At 34.8% G+C, this 27,080-nt stretch overlaps 1 protein-coding gene across 9 annotated transcripts in view; it reads left to right on the forward strand.

Annotated features, from left to right (window-relative positions):
• Positions 1-27,080, forward strand: part of ATP11B (ATPase phospholipid transporting 11B (putative)) — a 127,854-nt gene that overhangs the window by 78,574 nt on the left and 22,200 nt on the right. For 8 of the 9 annotated variants that reach the window (XM_082461376.1, XM_082461375.1, XM_082461374.1 and 5 more), the window contains 8 exons: positions 2-205; positions 5,415-5,568; positions 7,383-7,485; positions 10,094-10,239; positions 11,435-11,494; positions 13,036-13,163; positions 14,348-14,486; positions 26,740-26,805. In XM_082461376.1, the coding sequence (XP_082317502.1) occupies positions 2-205; positions 5,415-5,568; positions 7,383-7,485; positions 10,094-10,239; positions 11,435-11,494; positions 13,036-13,163; positions 14,348-14,486; positions 26,740-26,805 (1,000 nt within the window). Of the gene's footprint in view, position 1; positions 206-5,414; positions 5,569-7,382; positions 7,486-10,093; positions 10,240-11,434; positions 11,495-13,035; positions 13,164-14,347; positions 14,487-26,739; positions 26,806-27,080 lie in introns of those variants that run through there. The other variant, XM_082461382.1, reaches the window with a different exon arrangement.

A 27,080-nucleotide genomic window follows, 5' to 3' on the forward strand; every position in this document is an offset into this window, starting at 1 on the left:
GACTACAAGATAAAGTTCGAGAAACTATTGAAGCATTGAGAATGGCTGGTATCAAAGTATGGGTACTTACTGGAGATAAACATGAAACAGCTGTTAGTGTGAGTTTGTCATGTGGACATTTTCACAGAACCATGAACATCCTTGAACTTATAAACCAGACGTCAGACAGTGAATGTGCTGAAAAGTTGAGGCAGCTTGCCAGAAGGTAAGAATATAATTATCTGGATCATGGAGTTCAGGGACCAGCAAGCTATGGCCCATGGGCCCAAATACGGCCCACTGCATTTTTTACAGCCCATGAGCTCAAAATAATTTTTACATTTTTTAATGGATGAGAAAGAAGTCAAAGAAGAGTAATATTTCATGGTATGAATTAAAAGTTTGGTGTCTGTAAATAAAGCTTTATTGGAACAGAGCCACATTTGTTCATTTACATATCATCAGTGAAGGCTTTTGCACTATAACAGCACAGTTGAGTAATTGGGACAGAGACCTTATAAAGCACTTTTATCATTTGTCACTGCTGCTTGATATACTACAAATCACAGCGACACAATTATAACTTGTTAATGTTTTCCGTGCCACACATTTTGCCATATGACATTTTAGTATATTTTTATTATCAGTATTTAACCATCATGTCCAAACATGAAAAGAAAAATGGACTTTTAATATCACACTCTTAAAACATAGTGGAGTGTTGATTATTATCAAATTAGGTGGCAAAGCATTGTGTTTATTATTCAGTGATAATATGCTTTAATATACTGCCTGTTTGAAAAGATAATCAAAAATGAAATACAAAATCTCATTACAGATGGTTCTTTTGCAATAAAATGTAAAATCTCATTACAGATCAGCATTAACAGATGGACATGTGCAATTGATTTTGATGATAGGAAACATGAACTTTGAACCCCATTAATCAAAATTAATTGGGGTTCTTCCCCCTGCAAAAAAAAAGGTTTCTGTTCTCCTCATTAGTAGACTTCTATTATTTTAAAAATTGTACTTAATTTTTTTTTTTTCGGGAAAAGGAAAGATTTATTACTTGCAGCAAGTGAGGAGAACACTGGGGATCCTTCCTAGAATAGTGTCTCCCCCAGACAGCAAACTTGGGGAAGTTTTAAGTTAAGGGTACATGCATATTCATGAAGGGGCTTGAGCAGAGGAGAATTCAGCATAGAATTGGGGCCACGACTGATAGAGTCCAAGCTTTAGTTGATTGAAGTCATGTGGGTCAACATCATCATTCCATCCTCCACCTGGGTGTGGGCCTTAGTTCCAGCAGAACTCAAAGACTGGCCTCAGGACTTAATGAAGCTCAGGTTCTTGATGTCTCATCACAGAAAGAATTCAGTGAGAGACAAAGTGATAGATAAGAAGTGGATTTATTTAGGGAGAAACACTCCACAGACAAGAGTGTCGGCCATCTCAGAAGGCGAGAGAGGCCCTAATTATTATACTTTTTACTTAAAATTTTTTTTGTCAAAATTTGTTTCCTCTTTGTAGCATAATTACCTACATAATATCCTCAATTTAGCCTCATGGCCCACAAAACTTAACATCAAAATGTTTACTTCTAACGCTTTACAGAAAACATTTGCCAACCACTGATGAGGTTCACATGACCAAACAGGGAAATTAATCTGCATTTTACTGTTCAAAGATAATTTCATAGGTATTTATGCTCCTAATGCGTTCTCTTTTTCTCTAAACCTGCTTTTTTAGGTAGATCAACTTTATTTAGGAGCCCCCATTTAACACAGTCAGTTGTTTTTACAGTAAATTAGGAGTGCTTCAGTGTAAGCATCAGGGTTGCTTGTATGTAGCCATCTAAGATATTCTACAGGTACCTGTCTTTGCAGTCTTGTGATATTAATGCAGAAAAACAAATATGAAAAGACAGTGCCACAGTTGTCAATGTACATTCAGTGCTTGATTTACATTTGTTATGCAGGGATTGATGTGATACTAACCTCTAGATTTCATCAGAGAAAAACTTACTTAAGGAATGTTTTAAAGAGACAGTACAGCTCTCAGAAGGGTCTTTGCTTGAGCTCAAAAAGGTGATTGATCTAGGTAATTATACTACAGTTTTGGAGCAGTGCCGACACTATTGTGATTGCTAAAACATTTAAGTATCATAATGTCAAGAACTCCCTAAAACATACAAACTATTTGCTCAGAATCATTTACTTCTTAAATATTAGTCCTGATTTTAAAAATAATAAATGTTCATTTAAAAAATACTGAAAATGGTAAAGAAGATATGATGGTTAATAACATAATACAGCCATCTAAAGATAATTATTACTTGTATTTTAGAATTTTTTTTAAGTTTTCTATATATGTGCTTTTAGTGAGTCTGTTAAGATCATGGGTATTGTTCATTTCCCTTTTTGTACAAAAGCTGTATTACAAAGTGAAGGTTATACCTTTAAATGAATTTTAGGCTTGCTGTGTGAAACTTGTGTTTTAGAGATACCATCTTTTTGGTGGAGTACGTTTTCTTTTCTTTTTTTCCTTTGGCCATGGCATGAGGCTTGTGGGATGTTAGCTCCCCGACCAGAGATTGAACCTGGGCCCTCAGCAGTGAGAGCACAGGGTCCTAACCACTGGACTGCCAGGGAATTCCTGGAGTGCATTTCTGAGTTAACCGTGTAAGTCAATAGGATTTTGATTTACAGACTTTCAGGAAGTATCTATTCTAAAAATCTTGGGTATAGCAAAAGAATTCCATACCTTTGAAAGCTTTAGTGTATATATCCAGTCCTTCACAAACTTATAATGATTGTCTCTTACCTAGGCATTTGGAACAGAGTCACATAAGGTGTATTGTTTATTCCCAGAATACTTACAGTGTGTAGGAAAAACAGAAATAAATATATTGTCATAGACCTATCACAACTGAATTGTAACTGAGGCAAGAACAGAGAGCTGTGGGTAGACAGAAGAGGGAAGCTTAGCCTGAGCTTAGCCTAGGCTAAGCTCTTGCTCTACATTAGAACTCACGACTGTGTTGTTTCCAGCGATGAAATGTAAACTGGTCAGAGAGTAACACCAAGAAGCAAAGGGGGCAATGTATGCAAATTCCCAGAGCTGAGAGATTCATTCAAGGAATTGATAGTAGTTAAGTATGGCCAGAGAATGGAATAGATGGGAGAGGATGTGGGAAGTATTGAGACATGAGACTACAGAAATAAGCAGATGCTACCTTACTGTGTACCAGAACTGTGAGCTGGTTTTCCATACTGCATAAATGTCATCCCATGGATTGTGAGATAATATGCTGATTTATGAAACCTGTCCAGAGGAAAACCTAAGTTAGTATGCCGTGGGAAGGTTGCCAAGGAAAACTGATCTGATCTATCCTACTCTTGGCTGCTACTCCTTCTTATGAGGCCATGTACTCAGGTGGTGCTCATGCTGAATGCATTGGAGGCAGCAGAGGCTGCTAAATAAGTTCAGCAAACAGGGAGGAAGAACAGTTTAGGTGCTGATTTTGGATATTGGAGAATTATTAAAAGAAATATACATTTTTTTAATTTTATGTTGTGAATGTTAATTGTTTACCACTTATTAGTTGTAATGCAACACAGTAATTGTTAGGCATACTATGAAAGACATCATTTTAACTTACAGAAAAGATTTAAGTATTAGAAGACAAAAAATTACAGTATTTGTTTAGTTTTTATAGCTTGTTGCTCATTTAATAGTCCTCTCACTTGTCATTTAAAAATTGAGGGTACAACCACTATGGAAAGCAGTATGGAAAAAATTTTAAATAGAACTACCATATGATTCAGCACTTCCACTCCTGGGTATTTATCCAAAGGAAATGAAATCTCTATCTCAGAGATATCCACACTCCCATGTTCATTGCATCATTATTCACAATAGCCAAGAGTGGAAACAACCTAAATGTCCATTGATGTGTGTATGGATAAAGAAAATGTGATGTGTGTGTGTGTGTGTATACACACACACAAAGGAATATTATTCAACCATAAAAAAGAAGGAAATCTTGCTTTTTGTGATAACATGGATGGACCTTGAGGGCATTATGCTGAGTAAAATAAGTCAGAGAGAAACAAATACTTATATGTGGAATTTTAAAAAGCCAGTGGTAGAAGGGTGGTTGCCAAGAGCTGGGGTGTGGGGGAAATGGGGAGATGATATTCACAGGGTACAAACTTATATATAAGCTTATATATAAGATGAATAAGTTCTGGGGATCTAATGTACAGCATGGTGACTGTAATTAACAGTACTATATTATATATTTGAAAGTTGTAAAGAAAGTAGATCTTAAATGTTATCACCACACACAAAAAAGTATGTGAAAGGATGGAGGTGTTAACTAACCTTATTGTGGTAGTCATTTTTGCAGTATATATGTGTATCAAATCATCATGTTGCACACCTTAAACTTACATATGTTATATGTTAATCATATCTCAATAAAGCTGAAAAAAAAAATTGAAAATGTATGGATGTTTCTCAGTAGCAATCTTGCTATACTGTGAACCCAGTGGTGAATGTAGTGTTTTCCTTTTGGTGGATTTAGTGCAATGCAACTTTGAGTGCTGGCCTTTAGCAGCATAAGAAGCTTGCTCCAGAATGTAAATCTGTATATACATACACTGCTTCTTTCAATGAGAAACTCTTATTACCAAAGGAGGAGCTGGGTAAAGCAGTTGAACAAAATAGTGTGCTCAATAATACAGTTGATTTACATACTGATGCAAGCTTCTTATCTTTCGTTTTGTTTTTCTTCTTCTTCTTACCTCGTTCTTGTCACAAGTAGTTTGCCCAGCTGCCAGTAATTAGGTCATGCTTCGGAGTAGTCCTCGGTGTAGTGTATGCCCACAAGGGGGGTGTTATCAGTGTTCCACTGTCATAATACGTGGCATTACAGTCCATTGTAGGGTTAAATATCAAGAGACAGTTACGATTCCTTCATTCCTTTCCTTCCTACGGTGAATCTAGCTTGTAAATCTTCCTGAACATTCTTGATTTCATTTAATTTTTTAAAATTAGGATTTGCTAAATGTATAACTAGTAACTTTTTTATTTGTGTAAGACTTTTCATACTCACAGTTTGGGAGAATATCCTCAGATTATGTGTTACAGTTCACATTTTAGAAAATATAGTTACTGTGTGTATATACCAGTTCATTGTAAAAATGAATATCATCTGTTTTACTCATCATATCAGTCACTCTCAGTTCTGCTTAATCTTAACTTTCAAGTGATAGAACTCAGTTTGTTCCCTGACATGCCAGTTTTGTAACAGTGAAGTCTGTGAGTAAATGATCCATCTTTCAGTAAGAAGCTTTTGTTTACTAGATGAGTCTGAATAATATGGCTTTAAAGTGTCTTACAGAGGATATAATTATTTTCTTTTTTAGAATTACAGAGGACCATGTGATTCAGCATGGTCTGGTGGTGGATGGGACCAGTCTGTCTCTTGCACTCAGGGAGCATGAAAAACTATTTATGGAAGTTTGTAAAAATTGTTCAGCTGTAATGTGCTGTCGTATGGCACCACTGCAGAAAGCAAAGGTATGTTTATGTCATAACGAGTCCCATAAAGATATTTAGATTTAAAAGTATTCTTGGGACTTACCTGGTGGCGCAGTGGTTAAGAATCTGCCTGCCAATGCAGGGGACACGGGTTCGAGCCCTGGTCCAGGAAGATCTCACATGCCATGGAGCAACTAAGCCCGTGTGCCACAACTACTGAGCCTGCACTCTAGAGCCCGCGAGCCACAACTACTGAGCCCGTGTGCCACAACTAATGAAGCCCGTGTGCCTAGAGCCCGTGCTCCGCAACAAGAGAAGCCACCGCAATGAGAAGCCCGCACACCACGAGGAAGAGTAGCCCCCGCTCGCCGCAACTAGAGAAAGCCCACATGCAACAAAGACCCAAAGCAGCCAAAAATAAAATTAATTAAAAAAAAAAAAAGTATTCTTTAACGTTAATGCCTCATCTAGTTCCATTTGGTGGTATGCAGTATATGTATCTTACTAGGGGTCAGTCACTTCTCATAATATGAATTTTAACCACATACATTAGGCCTTTGGAAATTTCACAGTGAATATTGAAGTTTCAACTATTCATAATGACCTAGAAATAGATCATTGTGACCTAGAAATGACCACGTGGTAGGTAGCAGTTTGTGATTTTCCTGAGACATAAATTTGAACTGTGATAACTAAAGTCTCACAAGTTAGTTACTTAACTGGTGAGGGAGCCTATAAGACTTCAGTTCATCTGCACCTCCAGGTGGTTCTGTTGATCTGTGCTTATTCTTGCATTCTTACGAAGTGATAATTCTCTTTGTTAAAGATAGCTGTTAAGTGATAAATAGAACTTTAGTAAAAAGTTGAAAAGCCAGTTAATTCTGATATGAAACTATATACAGGAAATATTTAAAGTTCAGCTAACTATGATACAAGTGATAGCCTATACAAATATTTTTACAACTGTAATCTTCACAAGGATACCCTTTGAAATGCACATCTAAACACATTTTTTCACATATAGATCTAAAAAATTTTACATCCAGTTTTTTTTGGCTTCATGGATTTTTTTTTTACAGTGCCTATTTTATTATTATTATAACCCATGTACTCCCCCCAGTCTATGGAGACTAAAACTTGAGACCAAACAGAGCTAATGCCTAGATTCTTTTTTTTTTTCTTGGTTGCAGCGGGTGGGCTCCTTGATTGCAGCCAGCAGGCTCCTTAGTTGTTGCATGCTAACTCTTAGTTGCAGCATGCATGTGGGATCTAGTTCCTGACCAGGGATCAAACCTGCATCCCCTGCATTGGAAGGCGGATTCTTAACCAGTGTGCCACCAGGGAAGTCCTCCTAGATTCTTTATAAAAGTATATTCAAGTATTCCAAAGAAACCTTTCTTTTGATTTTATTGAATTTAATTTTGATTGCTTTATAAATTTTTAAAAATTTTATTACAGGAGAAAATAATATCTTTCCCCTGTATCAAATGAAAAGAATAATTTCTTGAGAAAGAAAAAAAATTGCCTGACAAAGTTCAATTAATTGTAATTATTTTTTTACATAATTATTATTAAGCTTTTTACAAATTTAAACTGTGTTTAAAAGATTCTTACATACCATCCTAAAATCCAAAGATAGTACTCTGTTTTGCTGTGTCATTTCTGAAAGACATTCCTAACATCTTAATGGAGACATCCCTCAAAAAGTGAACCTCGGTGCCTATTATCGTCTAATATAAAAATTTTTTTCATTGCTCTACTTTTCTTACAACAGATCATTTCAGATAAATGACTTTATATAAGTACACGAAGGTTTAAATTTTATCATAACTAATTAGTTGTATGTCTTTCAGGTAATAAGACTGATAAAAATCTCACCTGAGAAGCCTATAACATTGGCTGTTGGCGATGGTGCTAATGATGTAAGCATGATACAAGAAGCACATGTTGGCATAGGTGACTGATTTTTTCTTGAACTTTTAAAGTTGGTTTAATCATTTGGTGATTTTGAATTTTCCTTTTGTAGACTAAAGCACAATATCAAATATATGAATGAAAACTAAATGCAGCAGGGTAATATATCACAGTGTATTTCCATCAGAAAGCTATTATAATTAAGCCCAATATTTAGGATATTTTACTTCCAAATTTTCAAGGAAATAAATACCACATTAGTGAATTTTATCTTTGCCAGTTCTCCTTCCCAATAAAGTAACTTTATTTTTACTTGCCATTTTGTACCTTTTAAAGTACTTTTACACATTATTTTATCATTTTAAAACTCTAAATTTGTGATTTACATAGTTACTCTCATGGTTTTAAATTCTCATTTTAGAATGTTATTATTATTTACTTTATTCATCAAAGATTCTGCGACTTATTTTAAAGATAATTTTAGAGACAGAAAATTACACCAAACTATAATATAATTATAAAATTTCAAATAACTTTCTTATTTAATAACCTTCATTCTGATTTCTATTTTTGCCTAAAATTTTTATTAGATTCAGAATACTAAAATCATTTTATTATGTCTAAATTATCAGTCATTTCCTATTTAAACCATATTCTGACCTATCTTCCTCAATAATTTTATTGAGGAAGGAAAAGAGAAGACTGTGGGTTTTTTGCTGAAGGATAAAATTTTAGAGTTAGAAAAGAGGATAGTCCTCGCACTGGAATTGCCTATGTGATGAGTAGTTATTGGGTCTAATATTTCCAGTGTATCTCTCAAATCAACTCCTTCCTCTTTGGGATTATTAACTCTTCATTTTGAAAATTTCATTTTCTTTCTAGTGTGTATACTGTTGTTTCCCAGAAATCTTCGTAATAAGTTGATGATAACTTCCTATACCATATGTTAGAGCATAAAAAGCTACAGTATTTATAACAGTTTGATTCTAATATGATAACAGCCAGACCAGTGAACAGAATCAGTTCAAACATCTGGAAATTTAGTATATAACAAAGGAGATGTTTCAGATAAGTAGGGAAACAAATTATTTGATTAAAAAATACTGATATAACTAGTTAGATATTTGGAAAAAAAGAAGTGGGTTCCTTTCCATTGCTTATAGCAAAACAAATTCCAGATGGATTAAGGATTTAAATAATTTTTGAAGGCCATAAAAAATAATAGGAAACTTTAATGAATAATCCTGTTATTTGAGGTATGGAAGGATCTTTTAGGTACAAAACCAAACAAAACAAGGAACTAAAAAGGAAAAAGATCAGTATGTGTGGCAGAAGTAAATACTTCCCATAAAGAAATTTTAAAGACAAACTGGTAAGGAATATTTACAAAATAGATGACAGTCTTAATCTTCCTAATATGTGAGGTCTTAACAAATTAAGGAGAATAAGGAAAACATTCTAGTAGAAATATGTTGAAAGGTGTGAGCCATCAGTTGTCACAAAAGGAGAAATCTAAACAGAATACTAAATGCATGAAAAAAATGTCTCCCTAATAATCAAAAGAATATAAATTAAAATTGCTTATCAGATTGGCAAAAATTACAAAGATTGATAAAACCTGGAATTGACAAAGGTATAGATTAACAGATGCCCTTATACGATGTTAGTGGGAATGTAAATTGGTACACCCTGCATTATTATGTATAACAATTTTAAATGTGTGCCTGTTGACCTAGCAATTTTGCATCCAGGAATTTCTTTTAAGAAAATAAATGAATATGTTAACAAACACATATGTTATAAACAATGTCCATAATGTAGTAAGTGACAAAAGCAGATTACAAAACAAATAATCCCATCTTTATGCACTCGTTTTTAATATATGTTAAATACACATACATGAAATATGCATGAGGAAAAATTCTAAAAGTATATAGACCAAAAATAGTGGTTTTCTCTAGGAGTTGTGAATATAGGTGATTGTCTTTACCTATACATTTTGGAACATTTTTGATCCTTTTATGACAAAAGTAAAAAATTTTAATTTTGAAAACTAATTTTTTCGAAGCTGCTTCCATATTGAATAAACAAACTTGGCAATAACTTTTGAAACCTAAAGAATTATAGTAACCTAAAAAAAAGTTCTCTTATTTATCAGATAAAATTATGTACTGATTTCAAGTAATAGTGTACATTTTTCTTTTAAAAAGCAGACTGTGTTTGACTTATGCATGAAAGTTTTAAGACCATTAAACATCATATTTGCTTGGTTCAAATTACTCAATTTGCATATTTTTCATGTTCATTGGAAATAGTGAAGTCAAAGCTGTTTTATAGCATTCTCTTCATTAGAATTTTTAAAAAATGTTCTTAGTTCCTGAACTTTTAATATTATTTTTATATTTTATTATATTCTGATTCTTTGAAAATTGATGTTACATGCCTGGTGTAAGTTACAGCTTTGTGTTAATTACATATTTGATTTAAGTGGAGCAGCCTTTTGGGAATCTACTGTCTACTATATCTTAGGATATAGTGATCCTAAGTCCAGGTTCAACTGCTACAGTTAATTAAGGTATTTGCAGATACATCATAAAAATTACACTTATCATTTATCAATGAACTTACCTTTTTGTCCCCTTTATTACAGGAATCATGGGTAAAGAAGGAAGACAAGCTGCAAGGAACAGTGACTATGCAATAGCTAGATTTAAATTTCTCTCCAAATTGCTTTTTGTTCATGGTCATTTTTATTATATTAGAATAGCTACCCTTGTACAGTATTTTTTTTATAAGGTAAGTTTCATGGATATATTTTAGAATCAATTTCTGACAGAGTATTTGAGGTTTCAATTTAAGGAATGCTATTACCATACAAAATATTCTTAAAATTTTTTTCTCTGTAAGTAAAACTAACAGTTTATGGAATATCCTTTTATTATTTTATTATAATAAATCTAATGTGTACTCACAGAAAGCAAATCAGTGGTTGCCTGAGGCCAAGGGTGCAGGTGATAGAATTGACTAGAAAGGAATATGAGAGAACTTTGCATGACAGAAAAGTTCAACCTGATTATGGTGGTGGTTACATGGCTGTATGAATTTATCAGAATACATCAAAATTCACACTTAAAATTAATATTTTATTCTATGCAAATCAGAACACAATTAGTTTGATTTCTTTATTGTTATTTTGTCCTGAACCAGTAATAAATTTTAACTCCAATATGATGATTTCAAGCAGAGGTTCTTAATCTTTTTTGAGATTACAAATTATAGGGATTTTAGATGCATAAAATAAAATACATAGGATTACAAGGAAACCAATTACGTTGAAACACTGTCCTAATCTCTTGACCCTTATGGGCAAAGATGGGGTTCTGTGGAATCCATGTTAAGAGCTTCTGAGCACCAAGACATTTAATACATCAGAATGTGCTATATTGCATATATTTCTATAATTAATTAATAGCTGCAACCCAGTGAAAGAACACAGGTAGATTGCATAATGCTAACAGATGATGGTGGCAGTTTTTTCCTAGCTTATTATTATAACTTTTGCTGTGACATAAGGCTATTGAAATGGAAAGATGTTTTGATCGTTCCATTTGTTGTATTTTAAATATTTTTGCATTTTAAAGCAATTTTAGCCCTAAAGTTTAAGTAAACCTTTCTTATTGTACTATAAATGAAAAGTATTGAATAATAGTTGGTAGGTTATAAATTCAAAATTACGGTATTGCTTGCAATTATAGGAGTCAGAAGTGTTTTCTTTCTGACATTTGCAATGCTGCCTAGACTACTTTTAGACATTTTTTAATAAAATGGGAATCCTATTTCCCCATTTTATACGGACAGGTTCTTATGGGCAGATCTACTTACCATATCAACTGATACTATATTTTTGGACTCTTTAAATAGCCATTTTTAGAAATTGTTTCTCTTTTAGACCTAAATATTTCAATTATTTCCATTTAATCTTGTTTTTCAGAATGTGTGCTTTATCACACCCCAGTTTTTATATCAGTTCTACTGTTTGTTTTCTCAACAAGTAAGTAAACAGAATCTTTTGTTTTATCCTTTTAGAGTAAAGTGTGTGTGTTCAGTTTTTGGTAGATACTTGGAGGGACTTTTTCCATTTTTCCTAGTCCTACAGATAACTAGACAAAACTTTTCTAATAGTGTATTTAATTAGCATAACATCCATAATATTTCTTTATTCTGATTTTCAGTTTGAAGCAAGTGTTAATACCAAAATATATTTTAACTCTGGATGCTTTTTAAAAAAAATAGATATTAACTCTTAATAGCTTATGAGAGAATTTTGTGAACTTTTTTCGACTTATGTGTAGTATTTCTGCAAAATCGTATCAAGCTAGGCCAGATAATTATTGGAAGTTTACCTCATTATTTATTTTTTGAGTCATAGAATTTTTTTAGATTTGGAAGAAACATTAGTGATTGAGTCCAGGGATGACATACAGGTTTCATCTCAGAAGGTAAATAATTAATAGAGGTTCCAGGAGTGCTATGCTGAAAAGGGTTCTGAAGCTGTGGGCTCAGAGGGAAAACTCTGTAATAGGTTAGCAGTAGCTATAATAAACACATGGTGGGTCTTTTGTTGTATACATGTCACATAGAAAAGGAAATTGAAATCCATAGAGATTAAGTAACTTGCCCGAGATCACATAGCTAAACCATACTTGGACCTACTGCTTCTGACTACCTGAGCACCCTTTTCACATACCACACTCCACATCTCTAATTGATCAAGACATTTATTCTAGTTTATTGAAATGACAAGTGTATTATTCGTAGGTGTTTTTAATGAGTTGTTTCTACCCTTAATCACTGTTTTCTCCTCTGTTTACAACCTATAACTCTAAATTTCAGATACCTGCTTGGACATTGATTGCCAGTAACAATGTTTGCTTACTTGGATGAAATAAAGAATGCTGTAAGAGCATGTGACAAGGAGACTTAACCTATTTTGATTTTTGGGGGGAGTTTATAGTATAATTCGAGAGACAGTATCAATATTAAGAAAAGCAATATATGAAGAGTAGGCAAAGTGCTAAGCAATTAGTACCAACTAATTACCAACAGTAGCACATATGACTTTAGTAGAAGCAGCTATCATCAGGAATTTGAGCCAGTGTTTTTAAGTTTCATGGATCATGGATTAAAGGAAGTGTAGGACTTAGATGGGAAGACAAAGCCATGAAAGCAAAACTATATGTGTAGCATATCAAGGGAATAATAACAAGCCCAGGATGCATGTAGGAGAATTGTGTAAAATTACATCACAGTGACCAAATTTGAGTATCTTGAAATATAGATCCATCCAATTCACTATAATAGCAGAATCACTTGACATAACAAAATGTTCCAGTTTCCACAAAGATTATAAATCTAGGAACATTATGTCTATATAAGAAACAAGTTGGAATTATTAAAATGGATTTTGTGTAAATTTGAAAATATGTAATGTAATTTTTATATTTTTAATATGCTTCTTTGTAATTACATGCATAAGTATAATAGTAATACATAGTTTAGGGTCTCAAAATTCCTACAAATTTCTCTTTCTAGACATTGTATGACAGCGTGTACCTGACATTATACAATATTTGTTTTACATCCCTGCCTATTCTGATATATAGTCTGTTGGAACAGCATATAGACCCTCATGTGTTACAGAACAAGCCCACTCTCTATCGGTAAGTGTTTTCCAGTATTAAATGTCCATACGTTTCTTACTGCAAATAGTACATTACATAGTTACCAATTTTTGAAAGTATCTTAAAAATAAGCAAGTATATCAGGCACTGTCTTGGTGGTTAATGCTTTACTAAGGAAGTACTTCAGTTGTCATATGGTTTATAATTGTTGAACATTAAAGAGAACATTTGAATGATTTTTTCCAATGTTTTTAGGAATGAATAGTTTCATCCTAGGAATGCATTGAGCAGTTGTGTAATTTGCATTTACTGTTGTAAACCAGTAATACTCTGTTTCATGGGCACAAAAGAAGTTATTCAGTAATTAGTTGTCTCTAGAGTTCCTAAAAAATTAGTTCATGTTCTAGCACTGCCAAATTTATGAGTAGTAATTGATGCAAAATGCAGAGTTGAGGACATTAAATCTTCCCAGCTCCCCTGGGTTATTCCTTTCTCAGAACCAAGTAATCATAGATATGTGGAGTCAGCTCAGGACCAGCTTATGGTTCCCACATTAACTTGACCTCTAGACTTACAGAGATATTCAGTTATCCAAAAATGGCAGTAACTTACCTTGATTTCCCAGGTTATCTAGGACTGGGCTTGACCCAAGATTGGCACAGATGGTTCTTCTCATAATAGCTATTGATAGACAAGAACTGATTTAGGAGCCTCAGTGCTGAACCTAACTCAGATGACTCCACTAAAAAGAAACAATCATGGCAGAATGACTGAATGTTTACAACGGAATCTAACGAAGAGGGACTTCCCTGGCGGTCCAGTGGTTAGGATTCCAGGCTTTCACTGCTCTGGGGCCCAGGTTCGATCCCTGGTCGGAGAACTAAGATCCCACAAGCCATGAGGCGCAGCCAAAAAAAAAAAAAGAATATAACAAAGAAAAATCAACTTTTCACAATTAAACTGAAGTATTATGCCTATATCATATTTCTTTATTAAATGAGAAAATGTATTTGAATATGTTATGAGAATTATAAGCTGTTACACAGATGTATATTATAAGCAGTGGTTTGTAAACTAGGTTTTATTCTTTCTGCTAAAATTTTTAAGCAATTTTAAATTAAAAATCCATCTTGTTTTTTAATTATCAAACTGTAATAATTATTTAGTAGGTATAATAAGTCCTAATACATTTCTTTTTTTTTTCCTTTTTTTTAAATTTGCAGAGACATTAGTAAAAACCGTCAACTAAGCATGAAAACGTTTCTTTATTGGACCATCTTGGGTTTCAGTCATGCCTTTATTTTCTTTTTTGGATCCTATTTTCTAATAGGGAAAGATACATCTCTGCTTGGAAATGGCCAGGTAAAATATATAGTTTTTTAAAGAACATTTTTAATAATTTAGTTTGGCTTTTGATAACTTTCTGTCATACAAAATAAAGTAAAATTCCATTTAAGTTATAAAATTGCAGGTATTAAATTAAAATGCAATTATAAAAAGGTTTTTAACTTTTTTTTACTTAATAAAATTTTATACAAATGAGAATTAAAACAGAAAGGCAATGCAGTGTAATTTTAATATGAAACTCAAGTTACCTAAGCAGTTTTGCTGTTCAAAAATTAATTTATACAAGGGGATGTGTTCATGCCCCTGCATGATGTTCACTTCAGGATTGTGTTTTAACAATGGCTACTGTTTATTTAGTACTTAACTATTGTGTTCAGTGCTTTCCATGCCCCATTTCCATTAATCCTCACAATAATCCCATTGGAGAGATATTATGATTCAGCTTTTTGAGATGAGAAATAAGGACTTAATGTTTAGGTTTTTGCTTTTAATTGCAGGAATTTTTTGGGGGGTGGGGGCGGTGGTATGCTTAGGAAGTGCTACTGTACTTTTCAGTGCACTCCAGCAATTCTGAGGATGTCAAGTTACTGTTCAGAGTGGCCATTTTTCTGAAATGTGAAATTGGAAAGGAGTACCACACAGTACGTTGTTTCTGTGTCCTGATTGGAGTGCTCATGTTGAGAGACTCTGCAGAACTAGGCCTCTCTTTCTAGGCTTAGCTAGATGGGTCAGAGGAAAAGAAATGACAGCTGTGGTACTATGGTAGACTGGAAATGCTTGTCACCTTTAGTTTATCTTTTCCATTGGCAGTACTTAAGTATTCCAAAATATTCAGTATATTTGCAGAAACAGAGATAGAAGGTTTGCAGTTGGGAGAATATGAAGTTTTATCTGTTCAACAAACATTTATTGAGGACCAACCATTCCCATGTTCTATACCAGTGTCTGGATTTATGAGAGGAACTAACACACTCAGTTATGGAGCTTAAGAGTCTTGTGAGGGATACAGAAAATAAACAAGTAAAATAACAAAATATTCAAGTGCAGTGAAGGAAATGGGTTTCAATTTTAGAGAGGCTTTAACCATGCAGATCCCTTTAGGATGTAGAAATGGAACATACGTATTATTGCCACTCTACTCTTGAGGACATATTTAGCCTGGTTTGGACAAATATATGAATCTAGTTTGTGTAACATGAAGGTTACAGCACTTCCCCCAAGTAATAACAACCTTTTATTGAATTTTTTTCTCTCTGCCAGGTATATTCCATGTATTAGCTTACTAAATTGTAATAACCCTGTATGAGGAGAATATTTTTTCATATTAGAAAATTAACCTCAGAAAGGTTAAGAAACTTGCCTCAGGTCACATAGTAAATAAATTACAAGAGTATAATTCAAACTCAGATCTGTATAACTTCAAAGCCTATGTGCTTAGCCAAGATCCTAAATTCCTTTGAGAAACAAGTATTAGCCTGGTACCCTTCTGTGCAGTATTGCCACTTGTGCAAAGACCATCAAACGTATAGATATATGACTGAGCATGCCCATTTCCACCTGAAATACTGGGCTGAAACTGGACAGAGTGAAGAGGGGAAAAGAGTTAAGAAAGAAGGAAGATGTCATTGGATGAAAAGGAAGTTAAAGAGATCTCTCTTGTTGCTAGTTACTACTTTTTTTCTGATTTTAAAAGTAACATGTGCCCATTATGGTAAATTTGAAATACTTCATAGGAAAAATATACAAAGAAAATAAACCGCCTGTTCTCCTTCTACCCAGGTGTAATTATTTCTGTCACTTTTATGTATTTTCTTCCATTCTTTTTTTATTTTTTTACTATTTTTCATTAACCTCATAACTTATCCCCTTATTTCTCAATGATAGGCTTATTATAATTATCCCCTTACTATAGTCTAAGTGATTTTTCATGTTATTAAAAATGCTTCAAAGATATTTTTTCACAGCTACATAATATTCATTACATGGCATAAATCATTTAAGAATACTTATAATTTAGGTTTGTTTCCAGTTTTTAGTGACTTTTAAAATTAAATCTTTGGGGACTTCTCTGGTGGTCCAGTGGCTAAGACTCCGTGCTCCCAATGCATGGGGCCCGGGTTCGATCCCTGGTCAGGGAACTGGATCCCACGTGCCACAACTAAGAGTTCACATGCCGCAACTCAAGATCCCGCACGCAGCAACAAAGATCCTGCATGCCGCAACTAAGACCCAGCACAGCCAAACAAATAAATAAATATTTTTTTTAAAAATTAAATCTTGAGCATGCTTTATACAAAAGAAAAGAATCTTAATGAAGTGTAAATTGTTGTTGGCCCTTTAGTACAAAAGTTTTTCTTCTTTTTGCCACCTGTTATTGTTTTTTTTAACTCAAATTGTACGTCATAAACTTCCCCTTTTAGCCTACCGGTTCTACCACTCATATATATCACTAGAAATTAATCTACCACTCCCTGTAGAAACAGTGGAAAAGAAGCATACATTGCAATCAGTCAAATTGGATTTACATCCTGGCACCTGAAGTTATCGTTTGAGTGATTTGGGATTAGTTCTTTAACTTCTCTAAGACTCAGTTTCCTCGCTGCAAAATTAGGAACATGATTACTACCTTATAGGTTTGCTGTGAGGAATAAACAACATACTACATGTAGGGCATTAGGCATAGTGGCTAGCATATAGAAGTACTCAATAAATCTTAGCAGTATTACTTGTTATTATTACTACCAAATCATTACATTGAAGACCCTGTCCTACCCAGTCCCCCCTAATCTACTTCTCCCAGAAACTCTCCTCTTTAACGGTGTAAGTTAAACTGTCCTTGCTGGCTCTCTCAGAACATGCAGTGCTCATTTCTAGTTCCAAGCCATTACTGTATTTTCTCTCTAGAATGCTCTTGCCTCTTTTTCCCAAAGTCAGTCTTATGACTGTCTATTTTTCAACATTGAGCCCACAGGTCCCTGTCCTTTCACTCCAGCTCCCTCTTACGCCTCCCTATACTGCAAGTCTTTTTCGACATAGGTTGAATGCTTTCTGTTTTCCAGTAATTATTCTTGTATGCCCAAGAAATCTGCAAACAATGGAGGACCTAGAGTAGAAAATATTTGGGGGAAGTACTGGGAAGAGAAGTGGCTAGAGGTGAAGACGAAGTCAGTGCAAACGAATGATCCTGAGAAAGGAGGAGGAGAAAGAGTTGCAGTAGTTTGGGATCCACGAAGGGCAAGACAGTTCAGGGGAAGTTAAGATTCTGCCCCCATCTTTTGTGATGGGCCTAGCAGTATCATGAATATTCTAGGTATTAATTAATTTTCAACAATTTTTTTTTGGCCATGCCATGTGGCTTGCAGGATCTCAGTTCCCTGACCAGGGATTGAACCTGGGCCACAGCAGTGAAAGTGCCGAATCCTAACTACTAGACCACCAGGGAGCTCCCTCAACAAATATTTTTGAAGTATCCATTCATTCATTCTTAACTTCTCTTTTACTTAGGAAAGAACTATTTATTCTTCATATATTCCCCTCAGATCTTTTTAATAGGTCTCTTCTTTTAGTAAAATATAAGAATCCTGATAAGTTTTCTCTGAGATTTGGAAAGACTAGAAGAATGTATATGACATGTCTGAGTACCTGTTTGTGTATGTGTCTATAAACTGCTTTCCTATGGACAGATCTTTACCTTCCAAGCACCATAAAAAAGATATCCCTTTACTGTCACTCCTTGATTGCCAGAGAACAAAAAATATATTAAGAGGACTGAACTACTGACTAATTTTTAATTGTTTTTCTTCTAAATATTAGGAGAGTTAAACTCATATAAAATTTGTCTAGCCTTATGCAGGCTTAAAATACTCAAAGTATTTGGAATATAAGTATTAGTTAAAAACTGGGGCTTGTCTTCCAATACCTCAGTATCATCTTATCACAAACATTTGTCAAAAAGTCAGATTTGTAATTTGGTGAATATTTATTTGGGTAATCTTTTCTTTTTCTTTTTTTTTTTATAAATTCATTTATTTTTTATTTATTTATTTATGGCTGTGTTGGGTCTTTGTTGCTGTGCTTGGGCTTTCTCTAGTTGTGGTGAACGGGGGTACTCTTCGTTGCAGTGCGCGGGCTTCTCATTGCGGTGGCTTCTCATTGTGGAGCACAGGCTCAGTAGTTGTGGCTCACAGGCTCTAGAGCACAGGCTCAGTAATTGTGGCACACGGGCTTAATTACTCTGCGGCATGTGAGATCTTCCCGGACCAGGGCTCGAACCTGTGTCCCCTGCATTGGCAGGCGGTTTCTTAACGGCTGTGCCACCAGGGAAGTCCCTTCATTTTTTTTTTTTCCAAAGTTGAAAATGAGCTTAACATAAAACTTCATATTATTTCTGTAATCCAACAAGATCAACTTTGAGTTGGTGTTTTTTAACAGGCTTTGTAGAAGAGAACAATCATTTCTTTTTTATTAATTGAATTTTGACAAAAGGTAAAATTGTTATAATGTATTTTGTTAGAGATCTTAATGTAACTTTTAAAAAATGTTAACTCCTCCAAGAATAATAGAAAAAACTGACTTCCGTGATACTAGTTTTTAAAACACAGCTTAATTGAGGTATAGTTGGTATACAATAAGCTGCATATATTTAAAATTTATAATTTGATACTTTTTTACCATCTTAACTTTTTTTTTTTTTTACTGAGATTGTCTGCAGTTTTATTAGTTATATACTCAAGACTACAGTTATTGAGTTTATACGTATTGAGTTGTATTACATATTGACAGGCCAGATAAGAGCATCAGCAGGATAGAACTATGTGCTTTGGAGCAGATAGCCCTTAATTCCTCAGAAAATCCTGAGTAGATCACTCTATCACTCTCTATATAATACCATTGTATACATGATTGTTCCCAATAAGCAAACATCTTAACATTTTTAAGAATACAGTTCAGTAGTGTTAAGTAAATTCACATTGTTATGCAACAGATCTCCAGAACTTTTTCATCTTGCAAAGCTGAAACTCTGTGCCTATTAAAGAACTACCCATTTCCCTTCTTACGGGCTCCTGGAATTTACCGTTCTTTCTGCTTCTATGAATTTGAACACCTATGAAATCATTTTTTTTTAGAAGCTAAGTAATTGGGAGGTGAACACCAACGAAGAATGTTTATTAAGGTTACTATAAATTACAAAGGTACTAAAAGCAAATGACTATGTTTTTTAAAAAAGAAAAATTTATCTCCTTTGTTTATCTCTACAGAGTAAGTGTTCTCATATTGGGACACTACTTGTTCTAACAGTGTTGCTGTTGTCCAGAATATTTTTGGAAATAGCTTATGTTGCCTTTCTGTGATCTCACAAAGAAACTTTCTCAGGGAAGAATCTATTTAAAGTTATAGACAAGGGAAGATGTTACTTAAGATTATAGATATGGAAAGTATGAGAGGAACAATTTAGATTACAGGAGTTCACCTCCAGTTAAAGCAAACTTCCATAGAATGCAATGGCAAAGGCATCGTGGCTTGGGTAAGTGTATATTAGAAGAATTAAAAAAAAATTTATAGTGAAGGAAACAGAACAGAGGGAATTTTAGTCATGTGGTAAGAGTGGAAAACTAAGATGATGTAGGGAGAAAAATATTGGGAGAATAGTTTCAGAGGTAGCTGAGTTCCCATCCCAACATTCCATGACATTCTGCTTGTCTAGTGGTTTCAACCGAAGGCTTCAGAAGAAAAAGAGAATAAAGAAAAAAAGAATCCTTTGTTAACTCAGGAACTTAAACACTAATACCTATTCCACTCATTCTCAGTGGTCTGATATGAAAATTACAATCTAGATAACTACTGTTTAAAATGAGATCCCGCCCAAATAAGGGTTTTTAAAATTTGTTTTGGTTTTGTTTTACTAAAGTATACAGAAACTCAAAGAAAAATGTCAACCATTAATTTCTTTTTTTCTCTCTTTATGGAATTATACCCAGTTTGGAAAACTAAAGTAATTGAAATTCAAAAAAATGTGGGATCGGAGAAAAAGGGAAAAACTATTAGAGTATTCTAATTCCAGTTAGACTTCTCCAGTAGAGAAGCTGGGATTGTCAGACCCTCGGCCCTGTTCTAAACTATATATTCACTGTTCCACCACATTAAAAATCAAATGACAAAGGAAAGAATAAGGATGAAAAAGTAATTCTTCGCCTCTTATTCAAGCCTTCTAGGTCTGGACTGTTTGCCAGATTAGTTGGGGGGAAACAATCAGCAACACAGAATGGAGGAGTTGAAATTTCAGGTTGTAATTTTGAGAGAAAGAGAAAAATAAACCTTTTTGTAGTTTTACTACTATTCTTTTTAATGTTGATGATTTCTCCCCTTACTTCCTATCTTTAATTAGTTTCTCTTTCACACTATACATGTCATCAGCTGTTGAAACCTAGCCATCAAGTGATAAGAGCTCTGTGTTAAGATAGAAATATACTATTTTATATTCGTACTCCACCGAGAATTCAGTATCCTTTACTTTCATTCAAATGATTTAACCACCATAATTACCAATCAGGTCATTCAAGAACACATATGCAATTTAATTCCTGTCAGTAGATACAGATTGCTTTTAATTAAAGCTTGTATGATTAAAATATCTTTGATTATCTAGTTCATTACAGAATTTCCCTGTGTGTTCATTTATTCATGAGACAAATATTTAAAGCACTAATAATATTCCAAGTAATTAATAGAAAATTACATCATATACAGAGAACAGAAAAATATACCTTGCTTCTTATGGTATCACCCAACAATTGGTCAATGTTTAAAACCAATAATAAAGAGATAGTTTGTACTGGAGAACTGAACAACTGATTAGAAGATAATTCTTTTATAGATCAATGTGTAGTTTAAGTTAGACCTGTTACAAAATTTGGAGAAGTTATATTTTTTACTGTTTCTACTTTCTGGCCTCCTCTTCTCCCTTGAATGTTCTCCTGTGGGGCTTTCACCCCCAGCACTCCCATCAAAGCCATGTTCTTTATGGTCACCAGCCACCACTTCATTGCTAAATCTAAGAGCGTGCCTCAGCCCTTTTGAACTCAACCATTGGGTACAATTTTTGAAGCCTTCCTGCCTGCCACATTATCTTCTCTCAGCCTCTGTAAGTTACTTTGGCTTCCTTACCAACTGTTCCTTTTCAGTCTTCACCTCCTACCCTCAGAATCAGGGCTTCTCAACCTCTGCACCAATGGCATTTTGAGCCAGATAGCTTTTTGCTGTGGAGGTTCACCCTATGAATTGTAGGATGTTTAGCAGCATGCCTACCCACTAGATACCAGTAGCACACAGGCATGCACCCCTAACCCGCCCCCCCCAGTTATGACAACCAAAAATGTCTTCAGATCCAGCCAACTGTCCACCGTGAGGCAAAATGCCCCCAACTTGAGAACCACTGTTCTAACTGTTCTACGTGGAGCAGTGGCCTAGGACTCAGTGCTGTGCCATCTTTTCTTTATCTGTACACAGGGTGAATTCATCCTTCTCATGGTTGAAACACTGCTTATATGCTGAACTCCCAATTTTACATCTCTGCCAGTTGCTTATCAGATTCAAATAACTAACTACCTTCTCTGCCTGTAAGTCTCATAAGAATCCCAAAGTTAATATTGCTAAACAGAATTTTTTTATGTCTTCTGCAAACCCGTTTCCCTTCCAATTCTTCTTATATTTATTAGTAAATGGAACTACCTTTTACCCATCTGCTCAGGCAGAAATCTAGGAATCATCCTTCATTGCACTTCTTCTCTCACAACCCATATGAAATCGCATTGGTTCTGATGTCACACATATCCTGGATGTTTCTGCTTCTCTCCTCCTCCACACCAGTCAGATCATCACCATCTCTTTCGGAGACCATAGTAACTGCCTTCTTCCTGCTCCTGCTTCTGTTCTTCCCCTTCCTACTGTCTGTTCTCCACACAGTAGCCCAAGTGATCTTTTAAAAATGAAAAGATCTTGGACTGTATTTCCTTCCACCCTCCCTTTTATTCACTCTACTCCAGCCACACTGATTTTCTTGCTCTTTCAGACCAGTTAGTTCCTGACTTAGGACTTCTGCACTTGCTGTTTCTCTGCCTGGATGCTTTTCTCTCACGTGGTCATTTGACTGACTCCCTTATTCATTCAGGTCTCCTGAAATGTCACTGGCTTGAGTAGGCCTTTCTAGCTGACTCCAGTAAAATCCCATCTCCCTCACCTTCCATCACTTCCCGACCCCTTACTCTACATTTATTTTCTTTTATTTGTTTGTTTGTTTGTTTATTTTTGGCTGCGTCAGGTCTTTGTTGCTGCGCACGGGCTTTCTCTAGTTGCAGCGAGCGGGGTCTACTCTTGTTACAGTGTGCGGGCTTCTCTGTGGTGGCTTCTCTTGTTGCAGAGCACGGGCTCTCTACCTGAAAGTATGTATTTTTAGGTTTATTTATTTTTTGCCTCCTCCACTATGTGTAAGCTCCTTGAGGTCAGGAACTTTACCTTATTGCTGCTTTATTCCCCAAGGCCTGGAATGGTACTTGGCATAGAATAGATGCTCAATTACTATTTCTTGAGTGTACAAATGAATAATGAATGATCCTTTTTAATTTGGAATACACGGTTGGCTTTATTTAATTAGATAACAAATTAAGTTAGAGGAAGTGATTCAAAAAAAACAAATTGTGTTAGAAAGTGTTTTGAGCATCTGTCTCTTCTGAGCAGGGGCAGATCCAGGTTTAGTAGAGTAATCTAAGCCTTACTCGTTTTGGCAGGCCCTCTTTAAGGGAAAGAACTGTAAGTACAAACACAAGTATATGTGAAAGTGATTATGAGTGACATAAATAGGTCCCACTTAACCCAAGCCAATGTAATAAGCCCAACTCAACTTCTCTTTTGCCAGATCACCAAAATTCCCTCTGCCACTCACTTCATCACCACCTAAACTAATTCAAGGGGAAATCAGAGTGGAAAGAGTCTTAACTGATTAATGCAATTGAAATACATAACTTGTGCTAATTTTATCCAAAAAACAGAGAGAATGTGAATGTGTTTTCTACAGCTCCCTCTAGGGCCTTGAATGCTAGAAGGAGCCCTAAATCGTCCTCTGCTTCTAAGGAAGATACCATGTAACTAGCCCCAGTCTGGGCCCAGTAAAACCATATACTGAAGGATAGACATGTGTGGTTGTTACCACTTCCAGGCCCAGGTTCCCTGACTGCATCAATTACCTATCTCCATATCCCTGAAAGAGGAGCTGGCTCTCTTAAGAGCTGAGTTAAGTGAGAGCCAATGATTTTTCGGTATTTCCAGGTCATTTCTAGAGATGGTAAAAGCAGGAAAAGTCAATATGACTTTTCCATTATTTTCCTCATGACACACTCCCCAAAATACCCTCAAATGAAGGAATATTAATGTTTCATTGTTGATTATAATAACCATTATTTATTGATTCTTTTTTTTTTTTTTGCCTTTTAAGCTATTTATTTTTTTAACTGAAGTGTAGTGAATTTACAGTGTTGTTAGTTTCAAGTATACAGCATAGTGATTCAGTTATATATATATATAAATATTCTTTTTCAGATTCTCTTCCATTATATGTTATTACAAGATAGTGAGTATAGTTCCCTGTGCTATTAGGTCTTTGTTGTTTACCTATTTTATATTTAGTAGTGTGTATATTTTAATCCCAAACTTCTAATTTATCTTCTCCCACCCACCACCACCCCCTGCTATCCCCTTTGGTAACCATAAGTTTGTTTTCTATCTCTGTGAATCTATTTCTCTTTTGTAAATAAGTTCATTTGTATCACTTTTTAGATTCCACATTTAAGCAATATCATATTTTATTTGTCTTTCTCTGACTTACTTCACTTAATATGATAAACTCTGGGTCCATCCATGTTGCTGCAAATGGCATGATTTCATTCTTTTTTATGGCTGACTGATATTCCATTGTGTATATGTACCACATCTTCTTTGTCCATTCACCTGTCAGTGGACATTTAGGTTGCTTCCATGTCTTGGTTATTGTAAATAGTGCTGCTGTGGACACTGGGGTCTGTGTATCTTTTCAAATTAGAGTTTTCTCCGGATATATGCCCAGGATTGGGATTGCAGGATCATATGGTAACTCTTTTTAGCTTTTAAGGAACCTCCATACTGTTCTCCTAAATGGCTGCACTAATTTACATTCCCACCAACAGTGTAGGAGGGTTCCTTTTTCACCACACCCTCTCCAGCATTTACTATTTGTAGACTTTTTAATAATGGCCATTCTCACCAGTGTGAGGGGATACCTCATTGTAGTTTCGATTTGCATTTCTCCTATAATTAGTTATATTGAGCATCTTTTCGTATGCCTGTTGGCCATCTGTATGTTTTCTTTAGAGAAATGTCTGTTTATGTCTTCTGCCCATTTTTTGATTGGGTTGTTTGTCTTTTTGATAATTAAGCTGCATGAACTGTTTGTGTACTTTGGAAATTAATACCATGTCAGTAGCATCATTTGCAAATACTTTTTCCCAGTCCATAAGTTGTCTTGTCATTTTGTGGATAGTTTCCTTTGCTGTGCAAAAGCTTTTAAGCTTAGTTAGGTCCCATATGTTTATTTTTGTTTTTATTTCCATTGCTCTAGGAGACAGATCCAAAAAAATATTCCTGCATTTTATGTCAAAGAGTGATCTGCCTGTGTTTTCCTCTAGAAGTTTTACATTTAGGTCTTTAATCCATTTTGAGTTTATTTTTGTATATGGTGTTAGAGAATGTTCTAATTTTATTCTTTTATGTGTAGCTGTCCAATTTTCCCAGGGCCACTTATTGAAGAGACTGTCTTTTCTCCATTGTATATTATTGCCTCCTTTGTCATAGATTAATTGACAATAGGTGCATGGGTTTATTTCTGGGCTTTCTATCCTGTTGCATTGATCTATATGTCTGTTTTTGTGCCGGTACCATACTGTTTTGATTACATTAGCTTTATAGCGTAGTCTGGAGTCAGGGAGTGTGATTCCTCCACCTCCATTATCCTTTCTCGAGATTGTTTTGGCTATTCAGGGTCTTTTGTGTTTCCATACAAATTTAAAAAATTTTTGTTGAGTATTTTATTTATACCAGGAAATATACTAAGTATTTTAAAGTAAACAATAATCTTATAAGCACTGAAGTTGTGGTTTATCTTTAATTACTTAGATGAGTTTTATTGCCATCGGAACCTGTATTTTTTTTTTTTAATTAATTAATTTATTTTTTAAATTTTTGGCTGTGTTGGGTCTTCGTTTCTGTGCGAGGGCTTTCTCTCGTTGTGGCAAGCGGGGGCCACCCTTCATCGTGGTGCATGGGCCTCTCACTATCGCGGCCTCTCCTGTTGCGGAGCACAGGCTCCAGAAGCGCAGGCTCAGTAGTTGTGGCTCACAGGCCCAGCTGCTCCGCGGCATGTGGGATCCTCCCAGACCAGGGCCCGAACCCGTGTCCCCTGCATTGGCAGGCAGATTCTCAACCACTGCACCACCAGGAAAGCCCATCTTTTTTTTTTTTTTAAACAACCAATCTTTTAAATAACTTTTTTAAACCAATGGTAAAGATTATGACTACTTTGTAAACTAAATTAACGTAAAGTTCTGGTTGTACTCTTATTTGTGGAAATTAAATCCTGACATTCTTTGGGGATTCTGCGTTTTTAATAGGCCTTAGTAAGTTTTGGCTATAAAGCCCAGGGCAATACTATCTAACTGGCATTAACTGCATTTTTACGTGAAATCCCTTGAATAGGTCCACTGGCCATTATCTTTCCTTTCAGGTGTTGGTTTTGTGTATAAATTTCTTTTTACCTGCTCTTTCTATGGTGTGTCCAGAAATACAGTGGCAGGTGATCTGCTGTGACTTCTGGTTGGAATGGTTTCAGAAAATAATTGTGATTGAACAGGGTTTATTATCATTTTTACTTTGTGATAGGAGTAAAGCAGTCACTAACAGCTATATCATTATCACTAAAAACTGTGCCACATAATTCCAAACCCATCTTTGAGTTTCCAGTCTGATAATGTTATCCAAAGAATCATTTTACATAATAATAAACATGATAATGCTTTATGGTGTTTCTTCTCATTCTCCTTTAACTTATCTAGTCACAGATTTCAAATGTAACTGGCGTAAATGATGCAAATGATTTTTAGTAAAGAATGTACACTAGTTTGCGTCACTTCTGATTTAGCATCATTTTAACCCATAATGCAATACTGGTTTATTTGTTCTGTTTTAGATGTTTGGAAATTGGACATTTGGTACCTTGGTCTTCACAGTCATGCTTATTACAGTCACAGTAAAGGTATGGTACAGAAATTAGAAGCATGGATATATTTTGTGTCTGCATAATTCTTAGTTAATTTTCTTCATTTCTTTATTGATAGATTTTCCTTTTTCAGTCATGAATAATTTCATGGATGCCTAGTTTAATAATTCATTTTAATTTTTGTCAAAAGATTCATTATGAATCCATTTTTTAAATTCATTATTTTGGAAAGCCTCAGCTGATTTTTATGGTCAGATAAAGGTTAACCCCTCAATACTCATCTCCGAAATTCTGCTTCTCTCTATGTAATG

This window comes from Balaenoptera physalus, assembly GCF_965194825.1.
Source record: "Balaenoptera physalus genome assembly, chromosome: 4".
In the NCBI taxonomy this organism is placed as follows: domain Eukaryota; kingdom Metazoa; phylum Chordata; class Mammalia; order Artiodactyla; family Balaenopteridae; genus Balaenoptera; species Balaenoptera physalus.